General features: G+C 45.7%; 1 protein-coding gene across 1 annotated transcript; it reads left to right on the top strand.

Moving 5' to 3' along the window:
* Positions 1 to 4,349: 4,349 nt before the first annotated feature.
* On the top strand, positions 4,350 to 12,046 carry CKAP4 (cytoskeleton associated protein 4). Its single transcript, XM_005527530.3, has 2 exons — positions 4,350 to 4,770; positions 8,996 to 12,046. Exons 1-2 carry the CDS (start codon positions 4,429 to 4,431, stop codon positions 10,325 to 10,327), a joined length of 1,674 nt encoding a protein of 557 aa, XP_005527587.3. The 5' UTR covers positions 4,350 to 4,428; the 3' UTR covers positions 10,328 to 12,046.
* Positions 12,047 to 12,254: the final 208 nt, after the last annotated feature.

Raw genomic sequence — 12,254 nt, 5'->3', positions numbered from 1 at the left:
CGATGCAGAGCACCTGTCAGCCCGGCCTTCAGAGACATTAAATGGGATTAAGTCCAACAGGCTAATCCGATAGCTTCTACAAAGAAGACGATGTTTTAAATAACTGTATTTGCACTACTTTGCCCCCACTTTGTGCATGTCACATGGCAATGACAAGTCTGAAAGAGGCTCCAAAGGATTTTGGAGAAGACTGTGACGGTATGCAGATGGACTGCTTTGTACAGAACTGTTGCAACTTCCAAGGGCATCATTTATTTATTTTTTTTTCACATCCATTTTTGCTTAGACACAATCTGAAATATGGGTAAAACACAAGTTTTTGCTGTGATGACTGCTGGCACTTTTTTATTAACACACTAAAACTGCACAAAGATTGCAAAAACACCAGGGCCAGTGATTTAGGGTCTGTTTTATGTCTCTGTGGACTGGTAGCTGTGGAAACCTGTGCTGCTTAGTGGCCTAGCTTGCACAGGGAGGGAAAGGGGTCAGCCTCATCAAGTGAAGTAGCTTCTAAATACTGGTATGAAAGATAACTTCAGGGGAAAAAATATCTCAGGGATGCCACCTAAATCATGGAGTAAGGGATGGGATTCCAGAAAGGGATGGCTTTAAAACAATTTTTTTTCCCCCCAGTTATAGCAGTGTCCATCTCTCAGAAGCACACCAGCTGTTTTGGAGCCCATTCTTAAGTGAATAGCTTGCTCTATCTGTCTATCTATCTATCTATCTATCTATCTATCTATCTATCTATCTATCTATCTATCTATCTATCTATCTATCTATCTATCTATCTACCATATCAGAGGTGTACATCTGTATGTATAGCTGAGGCACCAAGGACATGCTTTGAGATTTTGGTCCAAAAGCCAAGAATAAGACACTGCAGTACTCAGCATTTCACCTTCTTTGTGGTATCAATTCTTTCTGATCCAGAGGCACTGAAGATGTAGGCCACTATATGGATTTTGAAGTAGATTACTTACTAGAGAGATCTTCTCCCCAGAGAAATGCTGCTCATTTCTCATTTTCTGGTGTCCCCAATGTCAGCCAGAAAAATAATTGTAGAGCCTTTACATTTGTTCTGCTCAATTAACAAGATCAATATCCTTGTGCCCTATAAAGCACATGCATGTATGTCCTGGATTTGCCAGGGATAGAGTTAATTTTCTTCCTAGTAGCTTCCAAGGGGCTGTGTTTTGGATTTGTTTTGAAAGCATTGTTGATAACACTGGGATACTTTAGGTGCTTACACTGGGTCAAGGCCTTTTCTGCCTCTAACACCACCTCAGCAGCCAGAAGGAGGGTGCACAAGAAGTTGGGAGAGGACACAGCCAGGACAGCTGACTGCACTGACCCAAGGGATATTCCATACCATATGGCATTGTGGACAGCAATTAAACTGTGGAAAGGTTGGTGCAGGGGCACAGCCTGGGGACTGACTGGCCACCAGTCAGTTGCTGGTGAGAAATTGTTTTCATTTGCATCACTTGTCTTTATTGGCTTTTATTTACCTCTTTGTTATTTTCATTTTTATTACAATTTAATATTATTTTAATTTTTTTTCAATTATTAAACTTCTTTTATCTCAACCCACAAGTTTTCTCACTTTTACCCTTCTGATTCTCTCCCTCATCCCACTGGGGACATGTGGGGTGAGAGAGAGCGACTGTGGTGCTTATTTCCTGGATGGAGTTAAACCACAATAAAGGTACACATTTGGAATTTTGACTAGTGTCTCTAATTGACTTTAACTCTTGGCCTTTCACTACAGAAGCACTGTTAATTGAAATGAAGGACTAGTTTGTGCTCACTCATTGCAGCAAGTTGGCTCATAACCTTCCTTACTGTTACCAGTAAAACTGTCAAAGACAGTAAAGCCTTCAATTAGTGCTCTGCTTTATCCAGCAAACAGCAAGGCAGCTATGGAATGGATAGGATGTGCAGCTGCATTTGGCCCCACAGATCAGAAATGTCCCAGTATGTGGCTAACTCATGGTTAGTGTGGGAGGAGAGGGAAAGGGCAAGGCACGCTATAGTTTATGCCAGGGCCCATGACAACTCAGTTGAGAACATAAAGTCACAAGACATTTTTCCCTAATCCTAATAACTGAGCCAGGCAGACTGGCTTTGTGCTAGCAGATGGATGTTAAGACTCTGGGTTGACTGAGATCATCAGGCCCAGATTTGATAATAGGCTCAAGGTCAAGACAGAAAGACTACAATGCAGGTGTAAGGATGCTTTCTCAGCTTGTTCTTCTGTGGAGTTTCCTGTATTCCAAGCGGAAATAAGTCTTGTGAGAGGTAAACAGGGTTGCTACTTCTCCCCACTGAAGTATTTGTCTTCAAATTCACACAAAGGCAAAGCAGGACATTGACACTTCTGAGAGAAAATGATACATCAGTAGCTTCCCCAACACACCAGTCTGCATTGTCTAGCAACTTTACCACCTCAGCAAATTCCTAATTAGTCCCCTCAGCACTAGTAGCTGGTCTTTCTGTACAAAGGAAATAGAGTTTGACCCACCAGTGTCAAATACAACAAAAAGCTATTTGTAGAATGGTATTCTTGGTCAGAAATATCTTGAATTGGTTCCATGGTGAGAAATATCTTTAGGTAGTACATTGCTAACATTTTCCTTGTTAGTACCAAGCAAGAGAAGGAGAAATAGTGACAGTTACCTTACTGCCTTACCCCCTGAAACAGATTTACATCCCTTGATACTTAACATTGATGATCCTCTTGATTATTCTCTCTGGTGAAGTCCATATGGCTCAGTTCTTATAGTAAACTCTGAAATAAACAGCTTCAGAGCTAAAATCCTGGGTCTTAGGGTACTGCTACAAATCCTAGCCTTTCTAGGCCCTTCCTAAATGGAAACCTGATATCCCCTTCTCATAAAGTGTGAGGCTGTGGCTAGATGCTCACAGTGGAAACTGCTGTTGTAGCTTTCCCAGGGTGCTTTGTTTGCTGCTGAAGATTTCTACTCTCATTATATTGAGGAAAACAGATTATTCTGCGACTTCCTCAACTGCTTAAGTGCAAGCCCCCTCATACCATCTTCAGCCACCTCTGGGATATATTTAAGACAACCTCCTGACCCTGTGCAAGCTCTCTGTTACTTGTTAGGGTCAGTAAGTTCTGTTGTGGTGCCCATAACCCGCAGTCACTCCAACATCTTCTCAGGTCTGTGCGTTTGATAGAATTGTGCTAACAAAATGCCTGAGACAATTCACTATAAATTCTCCTCTTATCACCTATTCTAGTAGTTACTAGAACATCATGTATAGACTTAACTGTTCAGTTCATCCTAAGCCTTGGCAGAGGTGGAACTGTATTTGACAGGCTGACATCAGAGGCTGTGATCCTGCTGACTTTACGATTCATTGTTTCTATGTAACACTCAACATAAAATTTATTTTTTTATGTATATATATTTGTAAAGGAAGAATATACTGTAATCAAAGGAAAGACAAAAAGACAAGGTCTTCCAAGACAAAATTTCTTGTTGTAATCAAATAGAGAAACAGATACATTCAGTGCCTCAATCTCCAGCTGGAGCCCGCGGCACAGGGGAAGGAAGGCCTCCACAGCCTGTTCTTTCCCGTCTTGTGCCAGCTCTGTGGGGAAGATGAAGGCAGCAGGCTCATGTCGGCATGGGGAGGCAAAGAAGCATGCTCGGAGCGGAAAGGCTCTTTGGGCACACTCGGTGCTGAGCTCCTGGCCTCTCCATCTCGGACAAAGCCGTCCGTGACCTCAGAGGGGCTTGCCTGGGGCCTGGAGCGCTCCTGCCAGCCAGGGCAGCAGCTGCCGGGTCCCCAGGGACCAGCCCGATGCCAAGTCTCTGCTCTGCAGGCACTAGAAATGGGTTGGGGAGAGGGGTTGCGGATGGAGAAAATAACTTTCTCTCCATGCCTTTCTCTCAGTCATTCCGGAGCTTGCTGCAGCTATTCCAGCCTAAATCACAACCAAGCAAAACAGAAGGTGCGTGAGGCAGAATCCAGAAACAACCAAAACTTTAAGCGCGGGGCCAAAAACTGGCAAAGGGACTTGTCTGGATCGGGGGACGCCCTGCGCCGGAGGCTGGAGAGCGCTCCCCGCTCCGAGACCCCCACACAGGGTCGGGAGAAGGTTTCTAATCGCAGATCTGGGCCGACGCTTCCTCTCCTCTCCGCCCCGCCCGCCACTTCCCGGTCCCATCGCTCCCCAGGGGATGGGGCTGTGCCCTGCGCGCCACGTCTGCCCCCCGGCAGGGACGCGGCCCATCCCCGTGTGCGTGGCGGCTCCCCGGGGCGGGCGCCGGGGCGGGGCGGGGAGCGTGGCGCGGCCCGGGCCGGCGCCTCCGCCTTCCCTCCATCCTCTCTGTCTCTCTCCTTCGCCTACTCCCGCTGCTCCCGCTCTGCGTACGGCGGCGGCGGCGGCGTCCCGCCATGTCGGCCGCCAAGCACCGGGGCACTAAGGGGGGCAGCCCGCCCGCCGCCAACGAGAAGGGCGCGCAGCCCGGCGGCGCCGAGGAGCTGCCGGTAAAGAAGCCGGCGGCGGCGGGGCACGGCCGGGGCGGCAGGGCCGGCGGGGGGGGCCGCTCCGGCGGCGGCCCCCGCCGTAGCTGGGCGATGCTGCTGAGCGCCGCGGTGGTGCTGGGCGCCGCGCTGCCCGCCGGCTGGTACATGCTGCAGCTGCAGGAGGAGGTCGGGCGGAGCGCCCGGGAGGTTGAGGCCTCGGGCCGGCAGCGGCAGGAGCTGGCCGCCACCCTGGACGCCGTGGTGCAGAAGGTAGCGCGGCGCCGGGCGGGCTGGGGACCGTCGGGGCGCTCGGTGCTGCTCGGCGGGCCGGGGGGCAGCAGCCGCCCGTGCAGGGGGGCGGGCGCGGGGATTCGCCCCTTAAATAAGGGGCTGTGCAGCTCTCGGGTGGCCTGGCTTGCGGAAAAGCGAACGTGTCCCGTTGGCTTCCCCTCCTCTTCCGCGCTCCCTCAAAGATGCTTTCATGGCATTATAGGGGCGGATGGAGTCAGGGCCGCGGTATTCCCCGTGCCTGCAAACGTGGCCCCAGAGCTGCGAGAAATCCCTGCCAGGCAGCGCAGAGCTGGGCGGGACGGGGCGGGCCGGGACCCCGCGGCGGTGGCCGCAGCCCCCAGCTGGCTTTTCCAGGGCCTGTGCCTGAAGCCATTTTATGGGAAGCGCTGCGTTCCGTGTCGGCAGCGGTGCGGAGCTGCCGTTCCGAAGGAGCTGCTGCCCCTGGTTCTGCATCTTCAAATCACTTAACCTAGCGGGGCGAACGAGCCGCTCGTCGCTGCCTGAGTAGGCAGGTGTGCACGCCAAGGGACATGGGGTGGCAGCGCCGTCAGAATGGGGCAGGATCCTGCCTCAGCGTCCCCACGCTCTAGAAAACAAAACCCCTGTGAGCTTCGCCGAACAACAGTGCCTGTGCCAGAAACACTGCTGCAGTACCCTGCCTCCCACGTTCCTGCCGCAGTCTCTGGCCAAGGGAGTGAGGCTCGCAGTGTCCAAGGCAGTGTCTAAGATAGTCCAGGATCATGGAAAAACTGTGAAGTTGCTGGTACAGGATGTGGCTCAAATGAAATGAAATAAATGCTCATTTCTCTCATTTCTTTTTTTCACTCTGACCCTTATTAGCCTCCCAGCTATAGTTGTACAAATAGCAGTATCCACTTGGATACGTCCTAGGGTGCCTGAAACCTTTAAAAATGGCATCTGTGATGGCATATCATCAACATACAATTAAACTCGTTTCCCAGGAGTAGGTTAATTGGTTGGAAGACAGTATGTAAAGTTATGAGTGAGTCAGATCAAAGAAAAGGAAATTCTTGTCTCAGCTTGACTGCTTTCTGCATGGCAGACCATTCAGATTCCCTGTATTCCCCGCGAGCTTGGACCTGGGCTGGCAGTGGGGGACAGGCACTGGCAGAGATCTCCTGGCTGTTCAGTGATGCTTCCAGAAACACAGTGGCCTGAACATGTGGAGATTATATTGTCACTCTTGGTGTTTCCTGTCCCATACAACAAGGAGGAAAAGGAAAATTCATGTCAGTGAGGGAGAAGAGTTATAAACTTCAGGGCTATAGGGCTGTGTCTGAAGCTAATTTTAAATCCTGAGGGCTTTACTCACTGATGACAGGACAGTGATTTGAACTAGCAAAAGTTGTTGCTTTTTACTGGGTTTTAAGCCATTTTTGTAGACTGCTTGTAAGAAGGAAGAAATTGCAGTGGCAAGATGTAAAACTACAGTACATGAGTATAGAACTCAGATGTACATGCAATGTATAAGCCCTTCTAATCAAAGGATGGGGACAATTTACTGCCTCCCATCTTCATGTCATTGCAGAAAATTGAAAGTATGTGTTCGTATTCTAGGAGAGGAGTATATAACAGAAGTTTATAAATAATTGGTTTCAAAGACAACTGAAACTTACTTGCCTGTGATAGCAGATGGCTGTTAAAGGTGGGGGAAAGATCACAGGGTTTCGATGTAACCCGTGGAAATTTCAGTTGCTCTGGTTTGGTGGCACAGAAAGGTACTTGAGGGAGAGGAGAGCAGGCTGTATTTCATTGCTTTACAAAGATGCAGGATCCTGTGCTGTACTCTTAGAGTGCCATCAGCAGAGGCTGCTGTGTTGCTTTGCCCTTCGTCTGACTGCAGAGAGCTTCTGTCAGGAGTAAGCATTATATAAACCCATCTGCTTTACACATCGAAGAGAAAGGAAATTATGTGGAGGTTTAGTCTTTTACATAGCACCGTTCTCAGAGAGGCCAAGGTCATTTGTGCAAGGGTAGTGCTTTGAGTCTTGGTGGCTTTTGGTTAGGACAAATCAGATTAGAAGCTGGTATAATTTGAAGACCCCAGTCCATTTTATTATATCAGAGCTCTCTGATCTTCAAGTGGCTGGCCCAGATGGGGAATAGCTTCAACTTACACCATGAACATTGCCTGAATGCAGTGGAGTGAGGTGGGATCCATCTCTATGAGTCATACAGTTGCAGAGGCTCAGCCCTCTGGAGAGTTGTGGCTATTTCTGATTGCTTAGACTAAAAAGATAGTTACTTGCAAATATTAATTTGGTGGTTTGGTTGAAATGTGTCACTGTAAAAGGAGGGGGAGGAGAATTTTCCTGTGTTATCCTGTTAGATTTCTGACCTCCATTTATAGTGATACAGAAAAAGCTCTCTTCTCTCTGTGGAAATAATCAGAATGAATGACAGCTAAGATGCAATGAAAACGAGGTTGGTAAGTCAGTCTAATGACAGGTGCCCAGCTGCAATGTGTATGGCAGTATTACCTTCTCCAACCCTTCCCCTTAGGTAATTTCTAATTTCCTATGGGAGCTCTAGAGAATACAAGTGTCGGGAAAGTAAAGACAGTAGAAACCTTCTTGCTGAAGAGGAAGAAAATAAGTGATCTTAATGGGTATTCTTCAAACTGCAGGGATCTGTCAAAGCAAGGGCAAGTCTCATGGCCAAACTCTACAATCCTTGTACTGTGTATACTTTCAAAACTAAGGAGGATTGGCCAGGGATCTGCAAAAATGCATAGAAATAACTTAATTTCTAATTAGGGTGTCTGTTAGGTATTTTGAAAATAATGTCTAGGTTCAGAGTCAGTCAGGGAACTGCTGGGGCCTGCTTCAGTTGAAAAGAATAATAAAAAAAAAGCAGCTCTGTGCATTTCTTTCTAAAACCATATAAAATATATTTCTTTCTATTTATAGAAAAAACCACCCCTCCAGCTGTGTATCTAATCAGTAAACATGGCAGCCCATGTGGCATGGCTGATTAATGTACCCCTCAGACACAGGGAGTAGTGTGAGGCAAGGCAACATGCATTACTCAGCACTTGCCATCCTGCCAAAGCCTTGAGGTATTTTCTGTTTGATGGATTCCTCTTGCAGCCAGTGGGAGTTTTTACATTGCTTTACTAAGTTTAAGAAAGTACAACCCACACATGCACAAAAAGATTTCTCCACAGTCTTAAGACTGATGCTCTGCTTGGCCTCAAAATTAAGTATTGTGTGCTTCCCTGGCCTGGATCTTACCTATAAATGTGAGAGTAAATGAACGTGACAGCCCCTCACCCCTTGACCTTTTCCCTCTGGCTACTACTAAAACCAGTTGTAAAGATAGTTTTTGTAATTGGGAGGTTTAATAGTGTACCTGATGCAGTGGTAGGAACTTTCTGTTAACCTGAGCTAGATGCAAGGCAGGCCCTTGGCAGCTGCTGTGCTTTTGTTCTCTGTGTGTACATACATGCGCTCTGCTCACTGTGACTGTGTGGGTGTATGCAGGAGTGGGAAAAACAAGCTGCTAACTATTTAGAACATTAAAGACTTCCTAATTTTTTCTAATCTTAAAAAATAGTTAGCAAAAAAACCCGAATCTCTTGTGTTTCTCTTGGTCCCTAGGAGCAGCAAAATGTCATGATTACTATTTCCATTCCTTGGCCCATCCCAGCTCTCCTCTCCCCCTAATTTTTCCTGTTGCTCTTTGTTGTCTACTGTGAAACTTCTTTTTCATGATCAGGAATTGCTCTTTGGTATTCTTGACTGATAAAATCTAATCCCAGCTTTTCTATATTCAGAAGTTGATGCCAGATATTCTTTTGGTTTGGTTTTTTCCCCTCTCCCTCCTTTTTCTAAAGACTTGTGGTCTTTAGAACCAGGAATCCTGTAGGGGAGGGATGGTTTGGGGGTCTGCATGCAAATTCTGGAGACCAGGGATCCTTTTTCACTGCCACAGATTTCCTGGATCATGAGTGGCAGGTCAGTGAGGCCGAGGACCCTTATCAGAAGGTGTAGGTACTATAGAGCTGGAAGGCTCAGGATGCTGGGGCTTTTGTGCCTCCTATATCTGTGTGCCACTGTGTCACTTCAGGTATGGCACATGAAGGATTGCAAGGTAATCGTTTCGTCTGGTAACAAGGGCTATAAGGATCTTGGACAAAAAAGGATGAAATAGCTGGTATTAACCATGTGTGTTTCTGGCCTAGGTACGTTCTCTTCAAACCACATTTGGAGAATTTGAATCCATGATGAAAATTGTTCAGCAGAAGCAGGAGGTGAGCGAGAAGGCTGTTAAACAAGGGGAGAGTGAAATAAACCGGATCAGTGAAGTGCTTCAGAAGCTGCAAAATGAAATTTTGAAAGACTTGTCTGATGGCATTCACATGGTGAAGGATGCAAGGGAACGAGACTTCACATCTCTGGAAAACACAGTGGAAGAGAGACTAACAGAGCTGACCAAGTCTATAAATGATAACATTGCTGTATTCACTGAAGTCCAGCAAAGGAGCCAAGATGAAATCAATAATATGAAAGCAAAGGTTGGTTCACTAGAACAGGCAGATGTGTATAAACACGAAATTAAGGTGCTAAAAGATGCTTTTGATGAAATGCAAGCATCCATGAAAATGAAAGAAAAGGACATAGAGACCTTGAAGAGTACAATAGACTCCATGGAGTCTGATGTGTACACTGAAGTGAAAGAGTTAGTCAACCTCAAACAAGAACATGAGAAGTTCAAAGAGGCTGCAGACACTGAACACCTTTCATTAAAAGCTTTACAAGAGAAAGTTCTGAGAGCTGAGGGTTCTATTATGCAGCTCCCTAGTGACATTAAAAGACTTGATGAAGATTTACTGCAAGTTAAAGCCAACCTCAACAAATGGGAAGATAATGAACTCTTCAGGAAAGCATTAGAAACCTTTGGGAAGAGCAATGGAGGACTGGAATCTCGATTGAGGCACATAGAAGACAGCCTAGAGTCTCTAGCGTCTGTTGCTGCTCAAAACAGTGAAAAGTTGGAATCTTTCCTTTCTAAGGAGGCAGAGTATGAGAATAAGCTCAATACCCTAGAACAAAGCATTACCACTCTTCAGGGACTCTCAAATACAGACGTAACTTCAGTCACAGATGCTCTGAAAAATCTAGGTGAAGCACAGACTTCACTGTACAACGACATGGAAAACTTAAGGAGAAGCATCAGTGGCTTGCCATCCTCTGGTGCTCTCCAGGATATCCAGAAACAAATTAGTACTTTGTTGGATCAAGGCAATCATCAGGCAGGTCAAGCACATTCTCAAGGCTACCTTGAAAAATTTTCTTCTATGGAAGGCTCTGTAGATGAACTGAGATCTTCTGTTAGCCAGGTTGATTCTGATTTGAAAATGATAAGAACTGCAGTGGATAGTTTAGTTGCCTATTCGGTGAAAATTGAGAATAATGAGAACAACTTGGAGTCTGTGAAGAGCTCAATAGATGACCTGAGGAATGATCTGGAAAGGTTGTTCGTGAAAGTAGAAAAAATACATGAAAAAGTTTAGGCAGTGGTGCTCCTTGGGCAAATAATGGGTTAAGGAAAATAGCTTTTGTATGCCCCGTTTTTTACTCTTTTTAAAAGCAATTTGATACCTCCAAAGAGAATAAGAATACTTTAATAATAGAGACAGTTCTGCTTATTTCCTTTATTTCATTTCCGTGTAGTGTTTTTGGAGTTTTTGTTGTTTGGATTTTTCTTTCCCTTAAGTTTTGTTTTAAGAAAACACGAGTTTAGTTGGGGGTTGAGTTTGTTAAGGGCTCATCTTCTCTATGAAGTTGTACCACTGTTAAGTGTAGTGGTGTAACTGAGGCACTACAGCCTCGTTAGCATGGGCACATATTTAATGGCATGAAGGTGTTTCACACTGACACTAGAAATCCCACACAGAAGGGAGAAGGGCTACAGCTGTTCTGGGACCCAAAGCATACTGCTGCACTCACCGAGGATTTTACTGGTATATTTGGGTTTAAGAAACAAACTATCTTAAACTGTTTGCTGCAGTGAACTTGAGTGGTGCAAGTGTGGAGCACCTCATCTGTTTCTGCAGTTTGGGACTCAGATGTGTGGTCAGTTTACCAAGGGTCAGCTGAGCTGCAGTGTATTTCTTAGACCTTAATCTGTACCAAGGAACTAACAAGGTCTGAGGTAAGTGGCACTGCCTGGGGCTAAGGCCTAGGAGATTCATTCTTCATGATCACATGCTTCTTTGCCAGCCTCTTCAGCTGCTGGTGCAGAAGATCAGTGCTTAGAAGGGACATCTGAAGGACTGGATTAATTTCAAGAGGGTACTGTAATATTTTTGCCATATTTTTAGACTGTTTACATGATTAGGCTGTGTCTTCCTTGAAAAGATCTAAAATTTGGTCTTTGATAAGGGGTTTTTCTGTAAAAATCACCACAAATTTGAGGAAAGAGAAGGACCAAAATTGTACCTGTTGTGTTCCATGTATAACAAGCATGCTATCAACAGCAATAATACACTCCAAAACACACAAGAGGGAAAATCACCATGAAATCAGCAGAATTGCTTCTATGGCATATACATTTCCAAGTTTTCACACAGCTGACAGTGACCTGAACTCTTCTTACGCATTCAGGACTTGGCACCTGATTCTTGTCACTATTTTTGTCACCAGGTGTCTGGCTGGGGCATTGGTAGCAAAGGAACCTTCTAGGAGAGTGAGGAAAAGGTGTCATAATTCTGTAGATGGTCTTCTAAAAACTGCTTTCTTGTGAAGCTTCTTTGGTTTTCTGTCTTTTTGGAAAGGATTTCTAATATCCCTCCTTTTTGAGTTTACTTTTCAACTTTATCCAAATAATTGGTAAAGAAGTCTGCACACGGATACCTTGGAAATAGGCCATGGGCATCATGCCCACTTCAGCCTGGACCAGACAGATCCTCGACTGTGTTAGATAAAAAATTCCTAGAAATAGCACCTCCCAGAAACGGGAACAGCACAAGTGAAAAGGAGTTCTCCTAGGTAAATAGGATACTGAACCATATCCAGTGTTGTTCCTGCTGTAAACGGGAAAGAATTGCTGTCAGAGAAAGAGGGAGCCATGGCATTAAGGTAACTGTTGTCACTGTTGGAACTGCACTGTTCTTTGTTGACTTCTCAAGTTCTTGAACAATGTTGTTTAGGTTACTGTGAAATGAACTGTATGGCTTATTTGCAGTATTTTTAATACATAATAAACATTTGGAATATTCTTTGCACCTTTTTTTTGGTTGCTGCTTGCTTATTGTATTTCCCAGGGTGCTTCCAGTGGGGTACAGGGAAGGGCTTGGGGAAACACACCGGATGTGCTGCAGCCCTGTACTTGTTCTCGGCTTCCATGGGGAAATGTCGAGGCACTTTTGCCTGCTGTGGTTACAAACCAAGTCTTGGAAGCAGGGTTTGAGTCGCATCAAGGTGTTGCTGTTGACCAGC

Source organism: Pseudopodoces humilis, chromosome 5 (genome assembly GCF_049639895.1).
Source record: "Pseudopodoces humilis isolate 2021_Gansu_Grassland_sample_001 chromosome 5, ASM4963989v1, whole genome shotgun sequence".
NCBI classification, from domain to species: domain Eukaryota; kingdom Metazoa; phylum Chordata; class Aves; order Passeriformes; family Paridae; genus Pseudopodoces; species Pseudopodoces humilis.
This window is presented reverse-complemented; position numbering and strand designations above follow the sequence as displayed.

What these genes read in the sequence shown, in the direction of transcription:
- CKAP4 (XM_005527530.3), top strand. Translation starts at nt 4,429, where the DNA reads ATGTCGGCCGCCAAGCACCGGGGCACTAAGGGGGGCAGCCCGCCCGCC. An exon ending in TGGACGCCGTGGTGCAGAAG is followed by an intron (nt 4,771 to 8,995) that starts GTAGCGCGGCGC and finishes TTTCTGGCCTAG; the next exon opens with GTACGTTCTCTTCAAACCAC.